The 24,069-nt window shown below is 45.0% G+C and overlaps 2 protein-coding genes across 6 annotated transcripts in view; one reads left to right on the top strand and one right to left on the bottom strand.

The window, feature by feature from the left end:
• The first annotated feature begins 955 nt into the window (after positions 1-955).
• On the top strand, positions 956-7,948 carry LOC101070744 (grancalcin-like). 2 transcript variants are annotated; one of them, XM_029839853.1, is made up of 8 exons: positions 956-1,080; positions 3,297-3,554; positions 4,621-4,690; positions 5,499-5,542; positions 5,654-5,801; positions 6,402-6,515; positions 7,053-7,111; positions 7,294-7,948. In XM_029839853.1, exons 1-8 carry the CDS (start codon positions 1,078-1,080, stop codon positions 7,318-7,320), a joined length of 723 nt encoding a protein of 240 aa, XP_029695713.1. In that variant the 5' UTR covers positions 956-1,077; the 3' UTR covers positions 7,321-7,948. The 2 variants fall into 2 exon arrangements, with proteins under 2 accessions (XP_029695713.1, XP_003966584.2); XM_003966535.3 differs by lacking the exon at positions 956-1,080 and adding an exon at positions 2,347-2,505.
• Positions 7,949-9,481: 1,533 nt separating this feature from the next.
• The window catches only part of kcnh7 (potassium channel, voltage gated eag related subfamily H, member 7), a 40,520-nt gene continuing 25,932 nt past the window's right edge, over positions 9,482-24,069 (bottom strand). For 2 of the 4 annotated variants that reach the window (XM_029839851.1, XM_029839849.1), the window contains 11 exons: positions 21,427-21,852; positions 18,092-18,323; positions 17,838-18,005; positions 17,511-17,710; positions 15,782-16,034; positions 13,842-14,047; positions 13,382-13,454; positions 11,985-12,245; positions 11,226-11,391; positions 10,123-10,312; positions 9,482-9,858 (listed from right to left, as the gene is read on the bottom strand). In XM_029839851.1, coding sequence (XP_029695711.1) covers positions 9,652-9,858; positions 10,123-10,312; positions 11,226-11,391; positions 11,985-12,245; positions 13,382-13,454; positions 13,842-14,047; positions 15,782-16,034; positions 17,511-17,710; positions 17,838-18,005; positions 18,092-18,323; positions 21,427-21,852 — 2,382 coding nt within the window. In that variant the 3' untranslated portion in view covers positions 9,482-9,651. Of the gene's footprint in view, positions 9,859-10,122; positions 10,313-11,225; positions 11,392-11,984; positions 12,246-13,381; positions 13,455-13,841; positions 14,048-15,781; positions 16,037-17,509; positions 17,711-17,837; positions 18,006-18,091; positions 18,324-21,426; positions 21,853-24,069 lie in introns of all 4 variants that reach the window. The other 2 variants (XM_029839850.1, XM_029839852.1) reach the window with 2 other exon arrangements.

The raw sequence follows: 24,069 nt of genomic DNA on the forward strand, positions 1-24,069 counted from the left end.
GTCACATTGTTGGCAAATCTGTGTATCTGTTAAAAAAAAAAAGTACAGCCAACCAAGGAAACTCTGACCATCTGGGGAAACAGAACAATCATTTAGTAGATCAGATTTACGCCATGACCCTATCATACAAGCACAAAAACAATACAAAGAATACAAGCACCGACACAACTTGCACACTGAACAAAACAAACATGTGTCAGTGTGCTGACTTTAGCATTTACTTTGCCTAAAGATCAAATCAATGTCACTCCGTGTTGCAGCGACTGTTGAAGTTTTTTCTGTTTGTTCATACAATAAGTGCTAAGCAGTCACAGTAAAAAGCCTGTTAAAAGCTTAACAAATACAAGACTGTGCCTTTATGGAGAAGAGTCATCATATTCCGCACTTGTTACCCTTCCTCCGGACATCCTCAGCAAATAAACACGCAGGAGATGTTTCCGCTTATCTGGCCTGGTTTGTTTGAAGAGCATCACTTCTATGTGTTTCTGACACTATCATCAGTTATAGTGTCACTTTGAACACCTCTCTTCTTATTGGGTAAGGGATGTTCTGTACACCGAAGGGTTTTTAGGTGCATATATAGAGGCATATATATAGAGAGGTGTATATACAGTCTTTCTGGGTCTACATTTTTGAAAATTATTATTTATTATTATTATTATGTTGAAGGAAATAAAGAGGAATCAATGATTATTATCATTTTATTAAATGCTTGAGAGAAACTGCTCAGCACAATTCTAGAAGTTCATTTAAACTAATGTAAAACCAAGATACTGCTGAAATGACAAAGAATTTGGGGTTTGGCCTTTCATTAAATGACATTAATGGGTATATTTTTGTCTCTTCTCTTCAAAAATGCAGATCAATAGTTTTGTTGCATAATAATGTAAACTAGTGAGGAGCCAAACCTCTTTTGTAATTCTCCTCTGTTAAACTCTCCTGTGTTTATTTGCAGAAATAAACATGGACCTGGACCGCAGGCTTGCATTTCAGCAGAGTGTGTTCTTGGCTTGAGAAGTAGAGGCATTCAAGTTGGGAAATCATTGGACAGCTGACAGGAAATCACTGGAGATAGAAATGGTGAGGTCAGTGAAGTTTGTCTGAAATGGCTGCACTCTTCCAAACTCAAACCAATATGCAGAGATTACAAAACAGATGCTGAGCAATGGTATTCAAATGTAAACAGGTCATGTCATCTTGTCACGTGTCTTACTTCTACATCACACATATTAGTGATTTGAACGTGTTTGCTTCCATATCTGCCAGTAATTTTGCTCTAATGATTAACTCCTCCAACAGTGTGTATTTCACTAAAATGTCACTCCACTTGAATGCTTCATTAACTCTGTGGCCAGAAAATCAGCCCCTCCCAGTGCAGATGTTTTGAGCATTGAGCAAGAACAATTTTCCACAGGAACTTGAAGCATTCTCTGCATTCACCACTGACTTCCTTTATAACTTATTTACTTATAGTAACAGTTCAATACCTCATAGTCTCGCTAATTGGTGAAATAGCTGTGTCATCTTTTTCTGTTACATAAATAAAGCAGATGACTGAGAAGAAATCGAAAGCGATAGCAGCCTAGATTTGTTTCTAATTTGGGCACTGTATATTCTCTACGTCCATCATTTCTGTATATTAATTTACAAGCAAAACACGATGCTGCCTATGTTTACAAGTTGACTGTGCTCTCTTCTAACAATTATTGGTTCCCAGAACGTTCCACTAACACTAGCCTTTGGTAGTATTAACATTTCCTGATGGTTCCCTGAGGTTCCTCCACCTATAGAAAAAGATAAAGGCAAACGCCCTAAACGCCATCTAGTGTTAAGTGATATGTTTGCAGGAGCCAAACATTTTCTTAAAAAAGAAGAAAAGGCCACAGAAATAAGTCAAGCGAAGAACGACAGAGACAAGTTGTAGAACAGTATAATTTTAATCTAGTAATGATAAAAACATTGAATTACTCAGTTTCAAGTTCACAGGATGTCAGGACATTCACGACCATCACGGGAACAGTACGCAAGGACATTTTTTAGTGAGAGGTTAATTTACGGTCTGGAAAATAGAGTTTTGAAAAAATGTTATTAGTAAAGCTTAGCTAAAACAATACATTTGAACAAATGTTAAAGGTAGTTCAGTAACAGTACTTTTTAAGTGATTCGCTTTTGTATTTCTATAAGTTGACTTTTAAAAAAAAAAATTCATCCTGAAAATATTTACGGAGTCTGTAAATGCCTCACACAAGAGCCGGGTGACAAGAGATGGGCGGGTCTTCTTTTACTACTCCTCCATCATTTGTCCGCTGTGCAATCAATCAAATCGGTTCCGGCATCTTCGGGCGCCCGGAAATTACGTAGAGGCTGTTGGAGCTAATCGGAAGTCACAATCGTTGAACACGGCGTTCCGCGTCAATCCTCTTTAGAGATATTTTAGGTTGTTATTTTTTGTTGTTGTTGCAGTTTATTGTCTTCTATCAAATGGCTTATCCCGGCTACGGTGGAGTGAGTACATTTTATGTAACTGCTTTTTTACAGTGTCAGACGAGCTAGTCATGTTAGCTGCAAAAGCTCGCGTGTTCAAAGGTTGAACATGATAATAGTCGCCTCCTATTTGTATAAATGTCTTTATTTTTCATACTGCATACTTTCATACTCAACCATTCTTGAATGGTTTAGTTGTATTTGAAATAAAACCAAATGTCGCCGCCTACTTTATTGGGGAATCGACATATGCTCGGTCTTCCGGGATTATGGTTGAGTTCAAAAACGATTTATCTTTGCCGTCCGGGAGTTTAAAAAGTCGATTAGAGAGACCGTTAAATTATTCTAGATTAGACAAATACAATTTTGTTCGTTGGTTCCATTTATTAGAAGAAAATAACAAAGACGTGGTTGACGTGAACGGCCAAACGAACCCAGGTGTCCCTCATTAACTCAAGGTTCGGGTTGGTTTCTTTTCTGGCAACAACAGGCAGCTAATTGGTAAAATGGCCTGCAAACCCTTTAATTAATACTGATAAAAAAAACCAACGTAACATAACATTTTACATTTGTTTATTCACTTCATGAAAAGTGTCAAACGTAATATATCTATACATCGTTTGTATTCATCCCTGTGTTTAAAGGCGGTCTTTGCTTTACGGGTGTAGTTTGTGATAAATGACAGTTTATGATGTATCAAAGGTCCATGTGATAATCTTGGACACTGTCGGCGTGACTCAGCAGGGCTGAACAGAGTCTTGCCTTGAGGTGGTGTTTTAAGTATTAATTCCATGATTTATACTCTGTTGCAGTATGGAGGTCCCATGCCAGGGGGTCCCATGCCAGGGGGTCCCACGCCAGGTATGCCAGGCATGCCGGGGATGCCACCTCAAGGGATGCCAGGAGGTCCCATGGGTGGTCCCATGCCTGGACCCATGGGTGGACCGATGGGAGGCGCTCCACCCCAAGGGGGATATGGGTCTTATGGCGGTTACCCAGGTGCCTATGGTACTGCCGCTCCTGCTGCCAATGACCCAATGTGGGGTTACTTTACAGCCATAGCAGGCCAGGTTAGTCTGACTAAACTGAGCTCTTGTGAATCAGGATGAAGCCTCAGACACATGCCCCCCCCCCTGTCTACACCCAAAAGAAGAGCCATATGGATTTTTTTTTTTAAATGTGCTGAAATGTTAGAGTATTTACATGTTCCTCATTTTGAACTTGATCAATGGCTTGAAAAAATGTAGGTCAGAGTGTACAAACATCATGTGTACAAAATTCCTGTCACACTGACAGACTCATTCATTTGGAAGTTACTCAGCCCTCCTGATACAAAAGGTCTCTATAGTCCATGTGTGGACACCTAAAACACCCATCAGCATTGCTCCTCAGCCCAAATAATGATCTCCATCCATCCATTCTCTACCGCTTATCCGGGGTCGGGTCGCGGGGGCAGCAGCCTAAGGAGAGAAGCCCAGACTTCCCTCTCCCCAGCTACTTCCTCCAGCTCATCCGGAGGGACCCCCAGGCGTTCCCAGGCCAGTCGAGAGACATAGTCTCTCCAACGTGTCCTGGGTCTCCCCGGGGGTCTCCTACCGGAGGGACATGCCCTGAACACCTCACCAGGGAGGCGTCCAGGGGGCATCCTGACTAGATGCCCAAGCCACCCCATCTGGCTCCTCTCAACGCGGAGGAGCAGCGACTCTACTCCGAGCTCCTCCTGGATGGCAGAGCTTCTCGCCCTATCTCTAAGGGAGAGCCCAGCCACCCTACGGAGGAAGCTCATTTCAGCCGCTTGTACCCGTGATCTTGTTCTTTTGGTCATTACCCAAAGCTCATAACCATAGGTGAGGGTAGGAACGAAGATCGACCGGTAAATCGAGAGCTTTGCCTTTCGGCTCAGCTCTCTCTTCACCACAACGGACCGGTGCAGAGTAATGCAAATAATGATCTGCCCTTGCTATTGCTTTTATACAGTTTTAAAGTTTTTTTTTTTTTATTGCCGCTGAAAATCAGGTTTTCACTCAGTTGGTGTGACAGTTGGCTTTATTGCCTTTTACATCTCTCCCCACTGAACTGCCTGATCTCCGTTATTCATCGGAGAGCCCCGCAGGCTGACTGACTTGTTTTGTGCAGGATGGTGAGGTGGATGCTGAAGAGCTCCAGAGGTGTCTGACCCAGTCTGGCTTCACTGGCAGCTACACTCGTAAGTTCACCGCCGCTCGCTCCTGAAGTAAACATCGTCCACTACGTGGGTCTGTCAGGATCAATGACGGGCTCGGCTCCATCTTTATTACGTTTACAAATGTAGTTATTATGTGTTTGCAAAGGGCCGATTCTTAGACCTCCTAAATTAAGCCTGGATATTGAATTGCCCATTGACCCCGTCACCTCATCTGCAACGTACGGGTGTGTGTTGCACTGAAGGTGAAACAAAAGAAACTTCCTCTATAGAAAGAGGATGTTGGAACAAACATTGGTGCAACAGGTGGTTGGAAATTCCAGTGGGGGAGAAGTGAAAAATGTCATGACTGAATGAGAATCAAGAGTTCTGATGGTGATGGGGAGACGGTTTATGTTTAAGTGCAGTCCTGTTTAAGCTCAGACAGGTTGGTTGTGAAGCAAAGAGCCTCGGTTCTTCCTTCGTGCTCTTAATTATTGGCATAAATGAGGCGGGGGGAGGGGAGGTCTTTTGTGGTTGCTGGAGTTCCACAGAACAGATGTATTTATTTCACTTCCGCTTTAGTTTCACCAGTTGCATCTTTGCGGTGTCGAACTCGGTGTTGCGATCTGCCGGGATCGTGGGGCTTGTTTTGTCCCCCTGAAGGTCAAATGGTGTTGAGGGAAAATGGGTGACCCAGGCTTAGTGAAGGAAGCCTTGCAGAATTCTCTTCATGGTAAAAGCAGCGTGGAGAAAAGGATGTTAGTAACTGGCCCTGGTGTGGCAAGTTAGAACAGTGCAGATATTTTCATCTTGAATAACCCCACTAATCTTTTCTTCCTCTTCTTCACAGCCTTCAGCCTGGAGACATGCAGGATCATGATTGCAATGCTAGACGTATCCATTAAAAGCTTTGGTGCACTCATTCACGCTGTCCCACGTGTTCACACTTGAACCTGTGGCGCTCTGCACTCTCCCACTGTTGAACCTTAACCAGTCGTCCACCAGAGGGACCACACGGGCAAGATGGGCTTCAACGAGTTCAAGGAGCTGTTCGCAGCTCTGAACGGCTGGAAGCAGAACTTCATGATGTTCGACCAGGACCGGAGCGGAACGGTGGAGCCTCATGAGATGAGCCAGGCAATTAACAGCATGGGTGAGACGGAGCAGTGACACCTGCTCATTGCTTTGGTTAATTAGACCTTCTAGAGTAGGGGTGGGCAAATCCAGTCCTCGAGGGCCGTGTCCAAGCCAGCCTTTCTGTCCTACAGGTAAACCCTTTCACCTGGGGTTCCATTTACCTTGGTGAAAGCGGTTTCTCCCTGGTAGGATGCAAAACCTGGATTCCAGCCTTCATGGATTGGACTTGCCCATCAGAGGAGGGCAAATCCAGTCCTCGAGGGTTGAATTCAATCCGGGATTTGCATCCTACCAGGCAGGAAATGCTTTCACCAAGGTAAATGGAACCCCAGGTGAACGTATTTACCTGTAGGACAGAACGTCTGGCTTGGACACGGCCCTCGGTGCCCACCCCTGCTCTAGAGCTCCACTCTTATGCTAATGTTACTGGCTATCCAGGACTCACTTAGATGGAAATAACGATTGGAAAATGGTGGTAACATGATTTTACTGCTCTAACATGTACAGTATTTCCCCCAAAATATCCTGATTATCAATATTTGGTTAATCAAATGAAATGATCATTTATCTGGCTATTTCATGGAGGTGAATTGACCTCTTTTCTCCGCTGCGTCAGGCTACCGTGTCAGTCCTCCGGCTCTGAACGTCATCATCAAGCGCTACAACAGAGGAGGGAGAATCTACTTTGATGATTATGTGGCCTGTTGTGTCAAACTGCGATCTCTCACAGGTAATCCAGCCGCCCCAGATTAGGGATGCAGTGATTAACGATGGTAAAATCCCCAATAGTTGCTGTTGCTTTAGTTTAATTGTGGTTTTTTTTTATGTCTTTGTGACACTTATTTGGAGCTCTGTCACTATGTGTTGGACAGGTTTTTAAAATCTTTAATACAAACTTAAAGGTAATTTAACTACACTAGAATTATTAATTCTTTCCATCTTAAGTTATTTGGATTTGTCTTCATTTAACTTTAAACTTGCACTGTTTGCTGTGCTACGGACCCAGTAATGGAGTCTAAATGGCAGATCTGATTTGAGCGAGCTGCTCAGTGCCACGTCCTCAAGCGTCGCTCCCTCAGACGCAGGTGTGCACGGGCAGTTTGCACCACCCAAACCCCCCCCCCACCGTTATTTTATTCAGTCTTTCCAAAAATCAAACTTGGCCAAATGAATGCAATACTGTGATCATAGCCATATTACTGCTCTCATATCATTGCATCCCTCCCTCGGAGGTGTTAACGTGCTGAGCTTTGCTCTTCTGTCACAGAAAACTTCAGGCGGAGGGACACCATGCAGCAGGGATCTGTCAACTTCCAGTATGATGATGTAAGAGCAGCTGTGTTCCTTTTAGCGTTGCCCGCTCTGCCACATGGGTTTAGATCAAAGCACCTTAAGGTCTTTAGTGAGATTGGACCATTAGATCTACATATGGAAGCACACATGCGTCTAAACTGCACCAAACTGTTTTGGTTTTGTTTTTTTAAACTGACCTCTCTTTGTCTGGACAGTTCATCCTCTGCACAATGGCGATCTGAGTGCCGCCAGATCCCCCCACAGGGTCAGGCTGCTAACCCCAACCCACCGGAGGGTGGCGAAAGACCGTGTTGCAGGACTGCAAAGTGAGGCCCCTGTGTTAAACTGAGGCGCCGCCACAGGAAAGTACTCATTGCTTGTAATGCTTTTTGTGATGCTTTGTGTACAAAGGGACGCACCTTCCACAAATATATAATTATCCAGTATGTAACCATGTAACAGACGACGGCTACCGTTAAACAAAGAATTTAGTCCCGGGTGCATCGGCCACTGAATTGTGCCATTGAATATGGTCAATGCCAGTAATGTTTGTGGGCAGTAAGCTAACTCAGACATCAGTGTCAGTCATAGATCAGTCAATCTCTTAGCTGCCCTTAATGCCAGTGGAATCTAACCGATTGTGCCATTATAATCTCTGAATGTATTCACTAATCATATAGATGTAGGGTTTGACGACTGCATTGAACCGTTTAGTTAACGCTTGTACTTATTCATGTGTATTTCAGTAGAGAGCTCCAACAGATTTTAACTCGCCAACAAACCAAATGGACTGATCTTACCAGATATTTGGAATTTTGTGTAAACTTTGTAGAAAAATTGTGACTCACATTAAACACTTTAATCAGTATACATTCTGTTTATTAATTTTTTACAACGGGAGGTTTTCCCTCCCCAGATTATTTACATTTCCTTTAAATGTCTTTAAGAACGTAAACATTCAAATGAGCTGTTAAGTGTTGCATTGTATAAAATACGGTGGCAAACATTTAAAAAAAGCATAAAAAGAACAAAACGGCACAAGATTTCAAAAGTGACATTGTTATCCAGTACAGCAAGTTTTTTTGTTTTTTCTTCTAAACTGTGCAAAAGTTTGCAAATCCCACTAAAGGTTCCGCACGCTCTTGTACGAGTTAGGCTTTAGCAACTTTTGTTCTACATCTATGCTTGAGAAAGAAACGAAACACCCGGGAAATGCTTGAACCGCCCTCTTGGCTCCTAAAGTTGTATGAAACGCGAGCTGCTTCACGCTAACTAACTACCCACCCGGCTCCGACGGTGCTTCAGAACCTTTACAGTGTCTCTGACGTCTTGCTACATCGAGAGGCTATGCGTTGCATTCGTCGTCTTCTGCAGTAGTCGCTCCATCAGGCCGTTTGTTTTCGTAACCAATAAGGTACATAGAAAAATAATAGCAAATAAAATACTTTATTTTAGAAAAATATGTCTAACTGTTATTTCTAGAAATGTGCTGGCTTCATGTCGCGCACAGCTGTTTGAGACGTGTGACGTCAGTCTCTATGCAATATATGAGCTTGTGTTAGATTCCAGTTAGAAAAGGAGTCATGCAGGCAACTTTATAAGCGTAGAGTACATGTGGGGGGAGAAGCAGGTTGGTTGTCTCATCTGTCAAGGCTAGTGCAGGCGTATAAAGCTAAGGCTACTGAAAGCTGAGCTCTATCCTCAGCTGTGTTTTTTTTATCTAGTCATGTTATATATTTATCACATAACGGAAGACCTAAAGCATGCGGCCAAACCCTGTTGCCTAGAGCCGATTCCCTCCAGCTGTCTGTTCTGGGGAGTGACTTCCTGTCCAGGAAACATTAGTGCGTGCGACTAAGAGAGGTTGTCCAGGAAAGTCAGATTCAATTTGTTCCTCCTCCATGCTGCTTGTTATAATCGTTATGCAGGGGTACTAATCATTCATTTTGCTGCCCTGACCAGTTAGGTAAGCAGTCATGTTTGTATGAAAGCAGGGATATGCAGCACAAATGCTGCGTCCTGCAGGCTGTGTGATATTAGCGATACTGGGCAGTTTAATCATTATTGCTCTCAAACAACGTCGAGTGTGCATCAGTAACCTGGAGCTCAGCTCTCATCCCTTTGTGCCATTATTGTGAGAGTCTGGCTGCTAGTTTGGAGCTGTGGATAGAAAATATGCTGAAGAAGAGGTTTAGTCCCTGTGGTGAGGCGGGCGAGTGATTGGCAATAGGTGAGAGCTACAGTGGTGTGTGTGTGTGTGTATGAGAGAGAGAGGGGAAATCATGCTCTTGGTAAAGAAAGTGAACATAAGCATGCATCTTTTAGAAAGTGCCCATCAGGTGCTTCATGTTTGGTGGCAGTGCTCTTTTCCACATATGTACACTGTAGGTGATTACACGGGTGTTAGAATATAGCGTATAAATTTATAAACATACATCCGATAGGGGGAGGGGCATTTTTCTAAAGAGGAATGGAAGAAAGTTTGTTTGCCTTTGCATATTCAGTCTCTTTCTTAGACCCTGAGTCGAGCTTGAGAAGACCTCCATTAGGTGTGGGAAGCGTGCAGAGGCCACCTACTTTCCTGGAAGCCCCGGGTCAGAAACTGGCCTGTGGAGTCCCAACATTCCTGAGGTGCTGGGGACGTCGGGTACAGAGGCTTGCCGGCCAGAGGGGAAGCCCGAGGGCTGCTGTTGGTCTGCAGAGTCCTGGTCTGGAAGAGTCTCTGTGTGGACGGGGACTGAGGACGCTTCTTTGGATTTGTTCAGGGCCGATTCGGGGCTCTAAGGAGACAGGCTCGTTCACTCGTGAATTTCCTCTTTTTTTGAGAATAATCAGCACATTCGAATGACTTGAAACAAATGGATGAAAATGTGCAAGAAATCCGTAACTAGAACTTTATTTAACCCAGAATAGAGAGAGAGAGCAGGAGCAAGCAAGTGAGCAGACAGACAGACACAGAGGGATATAAACAGACAGATGTAGGTGCAGAGAGACAGGCATGGAGAGACAGATGGAGACAGCTAGAGAGAGAGACAGACACAAACCTGTGGATGGGGCTGCCCAGGGGCCAGGCTGAGATCTGGAAGGGGGGCAGCCTCAGACTGGCCCCTGAGGGCTGCTGTCTGGTAGTCTGGGCTGGAGGTGACTGTGCTGTAGGCAGGGGGTCCAGCTGCAGTCTGTCTCTGGAGGAGCTGCAGGATGGCTTGGATGTCTGAAGTCATCTGGGACTCCAGTCTGAGGAGAGGAGGTTGCTGTTGGTTTACTTGGTTACTCTGTCAAAATAAAACATCTGCAGAAAAACCTGTCTGACAGGAGCGTTTTGCTGTTGCTGAATGTCTGTTTAGTATTAATACTAAACACCAGGGGGCGACGGAACACAGGAGCCCAGGTTCTATTAATGAAACTAATTTCAAAAGGTGGATGTTGAAGTGTAACCACAGCATCAGATGAAAATAAAGGTTTCCTTGCTAAAAGACTCTAAGTTTAAGGAACTGAATGGGGGGGGGGCTTCCTGCCTGCGCTCAATGCAGCAGGTTACATCACAGGCTCTGCTTGTGGTTCTGAGACGTTTGTTCTCTGCACTCTATCTCGAGGCAACACAGTCACGCTGGGTGTGAGCGCACCAAGCACAGAAGATTCCCCACCTGGCTGCACAGACTACATAGGCTACATGTAGTTCCTGCTGCTGGGAACGAGGTAGCCACTAAAAGCCCATCACAAGACGACAACAGCCTGCAACGCTTCTGTGCTGAACTATAAATAGACTGTCTGCCTCCCTCATCTGGACCACGGTACCGGGCGAGAAGCACGCCAGGCCGCTCTTACGGCCAACTGCAGGCAGAGCGGCTGACGGAGGAGAGTGAAGCCTTGTGTAATTACTCATGTTCTGAGGATAGAGCGCTGCTCTTCAGAGGAACATAGTGGAATAAACACTTGGGTGTAAAGGAGCACTGGCATCGGCTCAGTGTGACCTCTGGCAGGCAGCGGTGCCGAGTGAACACGCCGTCAGGAGTTAATGAACGTGATAAAAGAGCTTCACTACGCCACGAGATGTCCTGTGATTTCCTGCCAGGGGAGGGGGCACGGAGGTGGTAACAGACCTACCTGAGCATCCAGTGGCGTACAGCCACCGATGGCCAGCTCGTACCTGTTGAGGTGTTGCTGCAGCAGATCCAGCCTCTGCTCGACCTCCCCGTAGGTCAGGTCCGTGTCGCTGTCGTCCTCCCGAGCCGCCGCCGCCGCCTTCTGCCGCTGGCCCGGATCTTCCGCACCCCCACTGGGACGGGGCTGCGCCCACTCCTCCGTGCGTGGCTCTGGAGAGACGGGTAGTTGGTAGGTTAATGTGCAGCTCGTCTGAGCTACTTCAACACGTCCTCCTCAACACTAGGGGGCAGTACGCAGGTTTCTGTCAGGTTCTTATGGGCCCCGTCTGGGTTGACCCAGTATGTCGTATAAACCGACTGGAGTCAGGTGACAGCACGGCATTTTTAACAGCAGGAAGATGGATGATCGTTCAGCTTTGTTCCTCTCTAACGTAACTCGTGCATTCTTCTCCTGCGATTCCTCTAGTCTTCCCTGGAAAGCGTTCTTGGATATTTCTGTTCTGGGATTCCTGCGCCAGCACAGGGGTCGTCTAGTTTCACTCCCATTAAGAATTATAAGTGCCGGAGAAAACCAGCTTTCCGAGCTCCTTGTTTTAGTGGGACGCAGACAGCTCGATGGTCGTCAGACTCTTCGTGTGCGTTACATCAAATTTTAAAGCCAATTACAAGTGCGAGATAAAACTCTAGAGCCAAGTTAGCAGGTGTACAGGAACCATTGTTGTCTAATCCAGATAGAGTTCAAACTCAGAGGGGTTTGCTTTTACATTAGAGCCACACTTTAAAAAGAGGAAAGTTCTGCTCACCTTTGTACGACTGGTTCTGGGGATCATCTCGGGCCTGTGCGTCTGGAGCATCACTCATCCGGACTCCCAGGGCGTGGTCCCGCACTACTGGGAATCTCAGCACGCCAGAACACAAGGGCCTCTGTTCCTCCCCCTCGTCCTCATCCTCATCCTCCCTGCCGTCCTCCCCCTCGTCCTCCCTGTCCTCGACAGACTGGCTCCTCTCCGGGGACACGTAGGTTGTTGTGTTGCAGTAGGCCATGTGCTCCTTGTTGGGGGAACCTAATGGGAGAAATGGTAATAATGAGGAACTGTGCTGGGGGAACGCCGCGTCCTCCCCCTCCAACATTGTCCCATTATCAAAGAGGCAGCAGTGGCTGTTTTGCTTTCAGGTTTGACCTGAGGACAAGCAGCATTATTTATCGTTTTAAAAATGCATCATTATCCAATGTGAAGGTATTTACAGTCATAAGGTAGGGAAGGAAAACAGGATTTCTACACAGCGGAGGGTCCGAGCACTGATCTAAAGTGTTCCCCCCCGTCTCCGCTTGTGTTCCATTTGGAGATGGTGACAGCGTACGGAGACGGCCTGTAACCTTGGCGACCAATTAGATTTGCCTGACTCAAAGCCAAACTGCCGAGTGCTGCTGTGAAGAGGCTGGCTCTGAATCTGCCGGCTCCTTGAAGTCAAATTACAACCGCTCCCATGGTGAGCAGCACACTAAACGCATCAAAACAGTCTGTGCCGACATGTGATCTGAGGAGACCCACAGGACACGGGTGGGTGTTTCATTTAGGACACTCGTACTGTGTCTCCGAGGCTGCATCTGAGGCAGAGGTATAGGATGATGAAAACATGCACTCTCTCCTGATGTAACCTGGTCTGACTTGTACTCGCCCCATTCTCTAATAACAAAGGTGATGTGGGCTGTAAACCGTCAGTTTGAAGTGACACAGACAGCTCCTATATTACCACTGTGCCATCCCATCTCTGCACACAACAGCTCAGCAGTACACAAACAAAGGGCTGCAGAATAAACCTTCTTGGCCCTTGGGCCCTTCATTCCAAACCGATGGAAGCGGTTTTTGATTTTAGCAAACTGACTGTTCTGAGCTTAAATGTAACCAGTCTCCTTTAAAATAGGTTTATCAGCATCATCGCCAGACGTCGGGGGGGGGGGGGGGACTCGCTACAGATGCTCCACCCGAGTCTCCAGAGCAATTTACTAACCAGTATTTATTAACGTTTGCTTTGCAATAACCTCCAGCTTTTTAATGTGAAGCTCAATAACCTCATCAAGCCGAGTTGATTATTGCTCAATTTTAAAGTCCGAGGGAATGTTTCTGTAATAAAAGAGTGCAGAAGGCCAGAGATGGGCGGGGGCAGTAAAAGATGCTGCACCATCACCACAGCCTACCTGTAGAAGACCTCCTCTTGTAGGACACTCTTTTTGGACACGCCACGTTTGAGCTGGATTCCTCGCTGCTCGTCTGTCAACACGACACATCAGATCAAACGTACATATGAACAAAGGTTCCCATTCTTATCAAAGCCTGGAAGTGCAACATTCTGCGTGAGCCTTGGTGAACACGGGAGCAGTCGGAGCTCTGGTTTGTCCCAAAGATCTGACATTCAATTTGTCACAATTACAGCTCCATCAGCAGGGCCTGTGGGCGCCCCCGCCCTCACCGATACGCTCTCACTTCCAGAAAATGTCAGAATCAGACCGCTCGTTCCCATCACAGATAAAATGACACACTGCTACAAAAAAGCTTTTCATCAAATTGAAAATGATGTAGCAGAGACGGGGAGCCGATCTCTACTGAGAACCTTCCTTTTTTTTTTCTACACACCATGGCAACGAGGTGGATGTTTACCTTGGCATTTTCATCCCGGAGGTCAAACGTCAACTCCAGGTTTGTAAAGAAGTGGTCAGCAAATTCTGGATACATGTCCAGCACCTCCAGAATCTCCTCCCTCTGAATGGTGTGGAGGTCACAGTAGCTCAGCGCTCGCACATCTGCGCAGGACTTCCCGGGCTTGGCGAACAGGTGGATCATCTCACCGAAAATGTCGTTCTTACCTGAAACAGAGGCCGTCGTTAGCGAGAGCTGTTCGTACGCATAAAAGGCTGAACAAACACAGTATAAACCCAACCCTTTTGTTACTGCTTTTCATGAACAGAACTCAGAACTAAGACTTCTTCTACATCCATAAAAGACCCAATTCTCTCAAATATTGTTCACGAATGTGCCTGCAGCTGTGGGACCATTTATCTGAGCATAGAACACCTCAACACCTCCGTCAGTTTGGGCAAAAATTCCTTGGTCACGCAAACTGATGGTTGCAGCAGCCGTCCAGTTGGGGGGGTCTCAGATGACGGAGGTCATGGGTACCCCCCCCAAAACCTGCGACATCTGTGGCTGTGCTACATTTAAGTGGCCTTATATTGTGGCCAGCCTAAAGGCCAGTTTAGGCTTCTGCGTCTGCAGTTAGGGAGGGGGTAGGTAGGTATTGCATCATCAGCGACCACCGTAGAGACGCGGCACCTACCTCCCAAAACCTGTAACAGACCAGGGGAGCCGTGGTTTGTTCCTCCAACTACATAATTTCCAGTGGTTGCTTTTCCTGTGCGTGCCAACTTTTATCATTTTGGCCAAGGTGACATCAAGGTCACATAGACCTTAAAGAGACCCATTTGAGCAACACAACAAATGGAACAGCTCATGGTTTTGAATTGCTCACTTATTAGTGTAGTTTGACTGTTTCTTCTATGATTTTTTGCAAACCAAACACTTTCTGAATGAACTCTAATTAATTGGCTGCAAATATAAGTAATGGACGTGGCCTCTTTTCACTCGTTTGCATCTAAACTTGGAAGTTGCATAGTGAAGCCAGACGGCCGAAGCATCGCGACGAACCCCATCTGTGTCGGAAATGCTTTCATGCAGCCGAGAGGCTAAATAAAAAAGAAAAGAAAATGTAATTAAAGGTCTTAGATCTCTGAGTTCAGCTCGTGACAAACGGCAGCAAAAACGGTTTTCCATTCATCTTTTAACTGTATACAAAGATGTTCTAGAATTGTGTTATTATTTTGGTCCATTTACACTTCTGACAGGAATGAAATCAATGTTTCACCTTGTCTCCAATAAAACCATAAATGGCCAGAACTGTCCATGCAAAGTATAATAAAATGCACCGAGACAGTGGTTTATAGCCGCAGCAGAAGGAAAATGGAGTAATCAGCAGTTTTGCTGAGGCAGAGCAAAGGTGCCGTGTGTTTTGTAACCTACAACTTGCACAGCCGTGCTGCTCGCTCATAATGACCCTATTGTGTCACCCGTTCCCTCCAAAACTTTACTGGCTGCATGAAAATGGCCTTTAAAGTGTAAAAGGAAGGACAATGACGATTTCTACAGCGAGAGCATCAAATTTAACAGCTGAGTTTCTTTATTTCACACTCTTCTCATCCCTTTTTCCCCTCCTACTCTGCCCACTCAGCTCTTTCTTTCTACTTTAGGAACCAATCATGTTTTCTTTTTTTGTCAAAATAAATGCTTAGTTACTCTGACTCCCACTGTTTAACTCCCACTGTTCTCCCATCCCTTCATCCTAGGAAGCAGCAGCAGCAATCAAAATGTCTCTGAAATACGTTATTATAGTTCACCCAACAGGGACGCCAGTAACAGCACACCCAAACCGTCATCCTTAGCTGAACTCTTTCTCAATAAAGTTCAACATGTCTGATGAAGTGGGCATTTAAACTGGACCAGGTCCAGCATCAACTTTTAGAGCATTTCTCAGCTTGAGGACTCACCCAGGATGGCCACCACGATGTCATGTTTGAGGATCTCAATGGAGCCACGGGAGACAAAGTAGAGCACGGTCAGCACGTCTCCGCTGTGGACGAGAGTGTCTCCGGGGGGTGCGTGGGTGGTCTTGAACCGCATGGCCAGGGCCCGCAGGCAGCCTTTAGTGGCTCCTTGGAAGGCCTTGCAGCCCTGGAGCAGGTTCTTGTTGAGGTGAAGGCAGATATCTGCTTGCAGGCACTCTGGGAAACCCTTCAGCACCTAAATATGAAACACGGGTCGAAGCAAAGGGATTGGAGTCAGGGGTCGCGTGGAAGTGGAATTCTCTCCCGCGTGACTGGGTTCATGTTGAATTTTGTTGCCGATCCAATTGAGAAATTTCCTTAGAACTATGATACAGTTGCCACTTGTGTTCTTTCCTTCATCTCAAAACCTTTCAGTCGTGTAACAGCAGCGGACGAGAGACAAGACGCACAAACTCGAAACAGAGGCGCCGCATTTCATTTCATCTCTGTTTGTGAAAGAATACAAACTATGGTTGGTTAATAAGCCCCACAACTTGGTCAACTTCAATACAATAAAAAGAAAGTAGAGGATTTACCATTCAATTCATTATGAGGCATGAAAATAGACTTTATAAACTTACCCTTCAAATACAAACACTTAGAGACACAAAAGACTCACACACTAACAGATACCAGAAGGCAAGGACAAGGGCTTTTGAAGACATAAGGGACAGTAACAACAAAGAAAATAAAAGCACATTTCTTATCTTTGTACACACATTAAATGCAATGTGCAAAAAGAAATGTAGTGTTTTCTGGCTCAGGAAGTCTTTTTGTTCACTCAGAACAAAAACCCACAGTAGATTGGGAAAGGAAAGACTGAACAACATTTGGCAAGTGCAGGTGCTGCCACGGAGCGTGCAGCCAAGCCTCCCACAGTTGGAGGGAAACCTGGCAGCGCCTGGCAAGCCTGTGCTGTACCCACTCTCACAGCCGTGATTCACTCTGTCTCTGCTACCAGATGAAGACCGCGAGCTTGTTTTTGAATACACAGATTTCATGCAAAAAGAAACGCCGAGGCAGGCCACGTGCAACTCCACCTGCAATGGAAAAATGAATGTGGCCTGTGGGAAAGTCTCAATGCTTTGCGTGTTCTCTGCTGTAACTGGCATGCAGACATGGAAAGTTTACACCATGTGTTCATGTATGTGGAGATCAGACAGAGAGGGGACGTCTCCTCCGAGAACATGCACGTGTGGACGATAACTCGGCTGCATTTTCAAGCTAATGCTAACTGAGAACATCTAGGCTATTGGAAACAGCTAGATGAGACGCTAGAACTGAGGAACATTCAAGTCAACATTAGGTGTGATAACACATGTACCTCCTGCTCTTACCAGAGTGGTGGGATCATTCCATTTGACATGAGGCAGACATGGAAAAGACAAACTTATATAAGTACCATCAACAGAATCACGAGGAGGAAAGCCACAGTCGCTGAGCGCACAAGCAGCAACGGTGGCTTTCATTATACATAATGAATGTGGCTATGACGGAACACTGCACAGTATCTCTAACACTGTGGTATCCACATAGCCAGACTGGGGGTAGAGCAATTTGTTGGGGCCTAAAATTGGGCAGAGGTGGGTCAGATGCCACAGGAAGAAGCAGCAAAAGAAGAAGGCAACCACTCGTGGAGGTTTTCGAATGAAGCACCACGTCCCTCTCGTACCATGTTCATGTCGATGCCGTTGGTGTACGTCCAGGCGTGTTGGAAGTACTCTTCCAGCCTCTGCCTCAGCGGGTTTGGGATTTGGTGGAAGCGGATGAATTCTTTGACTCGCAGCATCTGCAGGTGGTATCTAGCTGTACCTGAATACAACCTCTGGATGATAGCAGACACGTTCCCAAAGATGCTGGCGTACATCAGAGCTGGGAGAGAGGTCACAGAGGGGAACCATGAGCCTCAGAGGTCGGAGCCATCTTGCTTCTCAGGACATATACATCCGTTATATACTGCATATACAGATGGTCATATCAGCAGGAGTATAGTTCTTACAGCCAATTAGCATGACACAGATGGAGAAGATCTTCTCAGAGTTGGTGTTGGGGGAGACATTCCCAAAGCCCACGCTGGTCAGGCTGCTGAAGGTGAAGTACAACGCAGTGACATACTTATCTTTGATGGAAGGGCCTGAGCTGGGGTCGCTGTAGTTGTATTTCTTCCCTGAAAGGGGAAAAAAGAAAAAACCAAAAATGTGTGGTCACTGCTCCACTCTGTTTAACACAACCATGAATGTGAGTGAAAGTCACCTATGGAGAGGCCCAGGTTGTCCAACCAGCCGATGTTATGTTCCAGGTAATTCATTTCCATGTTGCCGATGGCATACCAGATACACGCCAGCCAGTGGGCAATGAGAGCAAAGATGCACATGAGCAGCATCAGGACAGCAGCGCCGTACTCCGAGTAGCGGTCGAGCTTCCGCGCCACTCGCACAAGCCGCAGGAGACGGGCGGTTTTTAACAGGCCAATAAGAGTGGTGGTCTGGAGTGGGAAAAAGGGAGAAACAAAGGATTATTCCCCCGGAAACATGTGAAAGCCCGGCTTACGTCTAGATCGTTCGTTCAAATATGCTTTAATGTGATGATTCACGTGCTGCTGAGAATGTAGATTTTAACCACAAGTATCAGTGTCTTACATCCTCTTGCAACAACAATTCCTTTATAAATTGGAACAAAGCGCTGCAGTCATCAGAGACGGCCTACACGGGTTTCCCAACACATGGAAGGACCTGCCTGACTTCTGCTGTGACCTACAATCAAGTGAACAGGCCGTTTGTCTTCATTCCGAGTCTGGGGTCAAGAACTATTACTGCGATCTGCTTGAGGTCAGACTTGTAAACACACGGCGTGCGGGAATGCTTGATCAAATTCACAGATGAGTGTGGACGGGCCCAAGATTACAGTGCGGTGAAAATGACCTGAACTTGGGAAATTCACATAGAAACACAAAACAACATAGACCAAGACTTCTGTTTAAACCTGAACACTCATCTCTCCTCTCACCTTATAAGGCCTCTCGTAATGTGACTTTGGATATACCACAAGAAATGGTTTTTATTTCAGTATTTTGCTTTTTAAAAAAGAAGATGATTCATGGGGGGAAAGTGCATCTCTGTCGTAGTAAGGAAGAGAGCGGTAGCAGCTTCTGATAGGTCCATTAAACAGCCTTCGTCCTCACAATCTCACCCCTAAATCACTGCCATCAGTCACTGCTACGCACCCAGCCAGCACGGCCTTTCCCTGTCAGCTGAGAGAACAGTGAATGAATCATATGTGGAAACAGAGTCCTAAATTATCCAGAGAGCATCACCTCGGCGCATCAGCCTCCTGAGGCACAGTGCAGCCGAATGGGCAGTATAAGTGACGCAGAGTCAGTGTAACCGTAAACCAGAGGGACGCCAACCTGCTCTACAGCACATATTCACTGACCCTCTCTCAGACCATCTGCTGCTGTGGATTTCACGCTCATCTGGCTGAATCAAAACTCTGGAAAAGCCCAGGTTGGATGGAAGCCTCATATACTTTGTGTACATTATGGGGGTATGACGTCATTGTTTCCCCTCATGCTGTAAAATTACCAACCGCATGAGCAAAACTGAAAAAAATGTTGAGAATATTTACTCCCCATGAATGTTGCAATCATGTGTAGAAGTGATCAACTGCAAAAATAAAAAAATAAAAAGGTTTTCTGATGTGACTGCAAACTCTGGTCAAAAACTTGCTCTCCACAGGGGGAAAACCTCGCTGTTAACAGCAACATCCATTCCTCCATGGAGTCTGAGGCTAGTGATATTTTCTTTAGCTTCCCACAGAGAACAGCTGAAAGGTGCAGCAGGAAACGGCAGACGACAGTCGGCCTAAAGTAAAGCAGCACAAAAACCCACAGCAAGGTACTGAAAGATAAGAAAAAACTAGGTAACTTAGCCTAGAACTCGTGTATGGCACATTTAAAATACCTACCTTACAACTGTACAACAATAAAAGAAATGACTCTGATAGTAAACCAACATTCCTGATATAAACAGATATTAGTGAGGATATAAGGTTACCAGGGAATTTCACAACACAAACAGCTGAATGGACATATTCTGAGCTGTACAGGTCACAGAACAAGTCAACACTGTTTAGCTTACTCATGAGATCGGACAAGGAAACACACTGTGCACAAGTATATTTTTGTCCCAGCAGATCAAATCTGGTCTCCTCTGCCTATGTGCATAATTCCAGCAGGGCAATAGTGAGACTGCGGGGGCGGTTCTCTGCATTAATCCTGCCTCACTTACTGCCTTGTTTAGCACACACGCTGCAGGTTTTTGCAGCTCAAGGCAGCCAGAGCCGACTGCTGCGACCAAAGGCAACAAGCATATACACCACAGTCAATACACAATCCACTACTGGATTCTTCAATGGAAACTCAAGTGCCATGATCCTCATGATTGTTTAGGATTGCTGAACAAATACTTCTCAGTGGCAAGTTTGATTCGCTTAAATATTCCTTGCTTCAACTCTACCCCTTCAGATGAAATGGAACATATTTAAATTTTGGGTTTAGTGAAATGTTCAGAATGAACCAGCATAATTTGCGATCACCTCAAATTTGAAAACTGCGCACACAAGCTCGAGAAGGTCGTTGGTATGAAAATGATGCAGGGGCAAATGACTTCTGTAGGGAAATGCAGCACCAAAGCTGCACCTCACTCACCAATCCCCTGAAACCGGCACTGATCCAAAATGTCTCGCAGGTGACTTCAACCTCAGCACAATGATTCTCAACATACTGTCTGTGATGGTTTCCAGGCAACACAGGTGCATGTGATTATATCTAAAAATAGTCCGTATTGCTGCAGAAAGAACCAACATATCCTCTTTAAAACAGGAGTTAAAAGTGTGAAGGTTGTCTTATTTCCAGTGTCTGGTGATTAAGAAGCTAAAAATACATTCTTTCTGCTGTGTGTGCTTTAGAGGATCTTCACCCGGCACCTCACACCATCGCTGCACCAGTAGTGCGGCCTGTATGATGAGGGCGTACAACGTGCTCGGCTGTCTGCTCTTTTCTCTCCACCTGCCACTCGCTGCCAGCCTCCAGCCACACACTTCCTCGCTCCTCTCCGACTCTCAGGAATAAACAACTAATGGTCCATAATTGCCCGAGAATAAGAGGACCAAGACCGAGGAGCACATCTGGAGCTTTGTGTCATCCTGGCGGTGGTGTTTTAATGCATCCCAGGAATTTGAAAAGTAAAATAAGAGCTGCCAACCAGCTACCACAAAGAGAAGCTAAATGGTTTCACAGACAGTGAGGGTTGACGAGCGGAGACCTTTTAAACTCATTTCGATTGCCTGGAGACATTCCCATCTGGCAGTGACGGGAAAAAAGGAAAAAGAGGGAAGCAGATGTGACAGCCGAATGTCGTATTGGTTTAGTGGTTTGAAGAATGGAGAAAGCTGTGAGTAAACATGGTTATGTTATGACAAGGGCAGTAATTTGATTAAAAATTAAAAAAAAAACAAGTAATAACTCAGATGGAAAAGCACGAGGATGCTGCAGTATCATGCAGTAATGTTGACAGGTTGTCCCAACTCACCTCATCTGATCCTGAGCCAAAGATGAGCAGGTCAAATGGGATGGCGGCCACCATGTCTATAAGGAACCAGCCTTTAAAGTAGTGGATGGCGATTTTGCCCGGGTGACTCACCACCTCCTCGTTTGCATTAACATATGTGGTCCTGAAGTTTATGAGGATGTCCACAATGAACATGATGTCCACAATCAGATCCACAACGTTGAGTGGTGAGCAGGAGTATCCGCACTGGCGCCTCTTTCGCTCCTCGATGTCATTGAGGAGGAAAGCAGCAGAGTAGGGAGTGAAGATGGCCGTGTAGATGACCAGCAGCAGAATCAGCCAGTCCCACACCGCTTTGAACGGGCTGTAGTGGAGGATGGTCCACCTGTGGATGCGTGGCGTTTGGAGCTTGTACTCTGGCAGAACATCAGCACCCAAAGAGAGGACCTGGGAGAGAAAATGGAACATTTACCAGCTCATTCAGCATTTAGTCAACCTTTAAATTAGATCTGCTGGCTGCAGAGTTTCCCCACTTTCCACAAAAATGTATTTTGTTGGTCTTTTTTTTCACATATCATAAAACATGCAATATGACAAACCCTTGTTGGATTATTGCAATAATGTGATGAATGACAGGACAGATATTCTCATATTCACAGCCTTTTGTATAACAGAATAGTACAGAAAACATAAAGCAGTTACATCATCGAGTACTCAATGGAATTATCTGTTAATGTATCTTAAATAATAAATTACATTAAGCATAAATTTACAGCTCCAAAACATAAATCATTCATCGGTATAGTGAGAGATAAGAAAAATGCTTGCAGAGGAGATGCAAACCTTACACAGCACATCATTAGAGGAGCCGGCATTTAAACCCTCAGCATTACAGTTACTGCTATTTTGCACAGCTTGGACTCAAAACAAAAAAAAAGTGCTCAAGGGAAAGACTCAAAACAGAAAAGCTGAGTTATTAAGGAAAACATAAATTGGACAACATCAAGACGACTTCCTCCGAGATGGTGGAGAGTAAGGCAACTTAAGTTTATAGTTCAAAGTCGGCCCCAAAAAAATCCCATTTACAAGCTCAACTCGACATATGAATCTGGTAAATTACAGAAACAAAGGGGACAAAAAAAACCCCAACACATAAAAGCAGGCAAGAAAACACCATGGAAAATAATCCTGAGCTGACAACAAACAAAGAACAACAGAAACTCGGAGCCATGTAGGCAAGCTAGAAGGGTGGAACACAGAAGCTAACGATCTGCTGCAGAAAAGGGTTTTAAAAACACTCCAAATGCAAGACAAAACTAGAACCAAACCAACGGAGAGGGCAGACCAACAAGCAGCTAACTTCCCACATATTGTGAATTCCACCCAAAACTAATACTCCAATTAAATGGAATACCTTCAAAGTTTGTCTCCATATGTGGCTCGACTTGCATGTGAGGGTTAGCTTTGGTGAAAGGGGTCTTGGTGCGGCAGCAGGTTACGACTATGAATCCGATTAGACAATCAAGGCACTTGGAGAGATCTTCCTTTAATAGAGGTTGTTCAACTTTCACTTGGATTGTTAGGTAACTTTGTTAAATAAGTTATTTTTATAGATAGTTTGCTAATGGGAAAAGAAAAGGGGAAACTTGACAATACTAAAAATATATAGAGGATTACTCTTTATGAGTAAAACACCAGGGCCCTCACAAAAATGCTCAGTCCTGTCAGAGAGCTCTTAATTTAGCAACTTAACTTAAGCGGTATTAGCTTAAGAGCAATTCAGAAAGTTTCTGAAAGCAACTGTGAGCAAGGAGGGGATGAAACCTTTAAACTTAATGAGGATGGATAAATGCACCAAAGGCACAAAGTAAGCAATTACATTAAGAGACATGGAGAGGATGCCGATCATAACAGGCGTTTAGAAAATTATATATAAAATGCTAAAACAAATAGTTATATCTGAGTCCTAGAAATTGTGAAATACTTTATTTTTGTAATCTCACTGGTGAAAGAGCAAATGCAAGTGATCGATACTTGGTTAAAAATGTGTTAGTTGAAGGTAAAAAGGCTATCAGGAGGAACAGGAAAGACGGATTCCAACATTCCAACAACAGGTGACGAAATATAAGAAGGGAGAACAACCGGAGCACTAATGCAACAATTCAACAAATCCATAGAATAACTCTACAGGAGAGGCAAGTATATAAAGAGACTAAACTATATAATGCCTACCGTTTCTTTTTGCCCAGACTGTTTAATTCTTTTTTCTTGTTGTTTACCTTTGTAATGTTGCATTGTCTGTCTATCAGATTTCTCTGAAAGAAAAGACAATACGATCCTGTCCATCAGCAGGCGTCGATTTTAAACTTTTTTTGCATGGAGAGCAGGGATATAATTCATTCTAGATAACTCGGATCTCAATATCCTTATCTCTTACCGCTTTTACTATATATGGGCAGATAGCTTTTATCATCAATATTAATGCAGCATTCATGGACGTTTTCAGATAAGAGGAACATTGACTTGCAGGTAATTATAGGTGCAGGCAGAGGATGTGTCTATCCATCCAAGTGTCTGACACTTTAATAGTCAGGAATTTTCAGGCCAGGGCTTCCATTGAAAATGACTGCAGCTCCAAGCTGGAATACTAAGCGAAAGGTGTGT

This window comes from Takifugu rubripes, chromosome 8, assembly GCF_901000725.2.
Source record: "Takifugu rubripes chromosome 8, fTakRub1.2, whole genome shotgun sequence".
In the NCBI taxonomy this organism is placed as follows: domain Eukaryota; kingdom Metazoa; phylum Chordata; class Actinopteri; order Tetraodontiformes; family Tetraodontidae; genus Takifugu; species Takifugu rubripes.

Coding starts and splice junctions, on each gene's coding strand:
- LOC101070744 (XM_003966535.3), top strand. CDS start 2,482: ATGGCTTATCCCGGCTACGGTGGA. Junction 5,802..6,401: donor CCAGGCAATTAACAGCATGG/GTGAGACGGAGC, acceptor CCGCTGCGTCAG/GCTACCGTGTCAGTCCTCCG. Junction 6,516..7,052: donor CAAACTGCGATCTCTCACAG/GTAATCCAGCCG, acceptor CTTCTGTCACAG/AAAACTTCAGGCGGAGGGAC.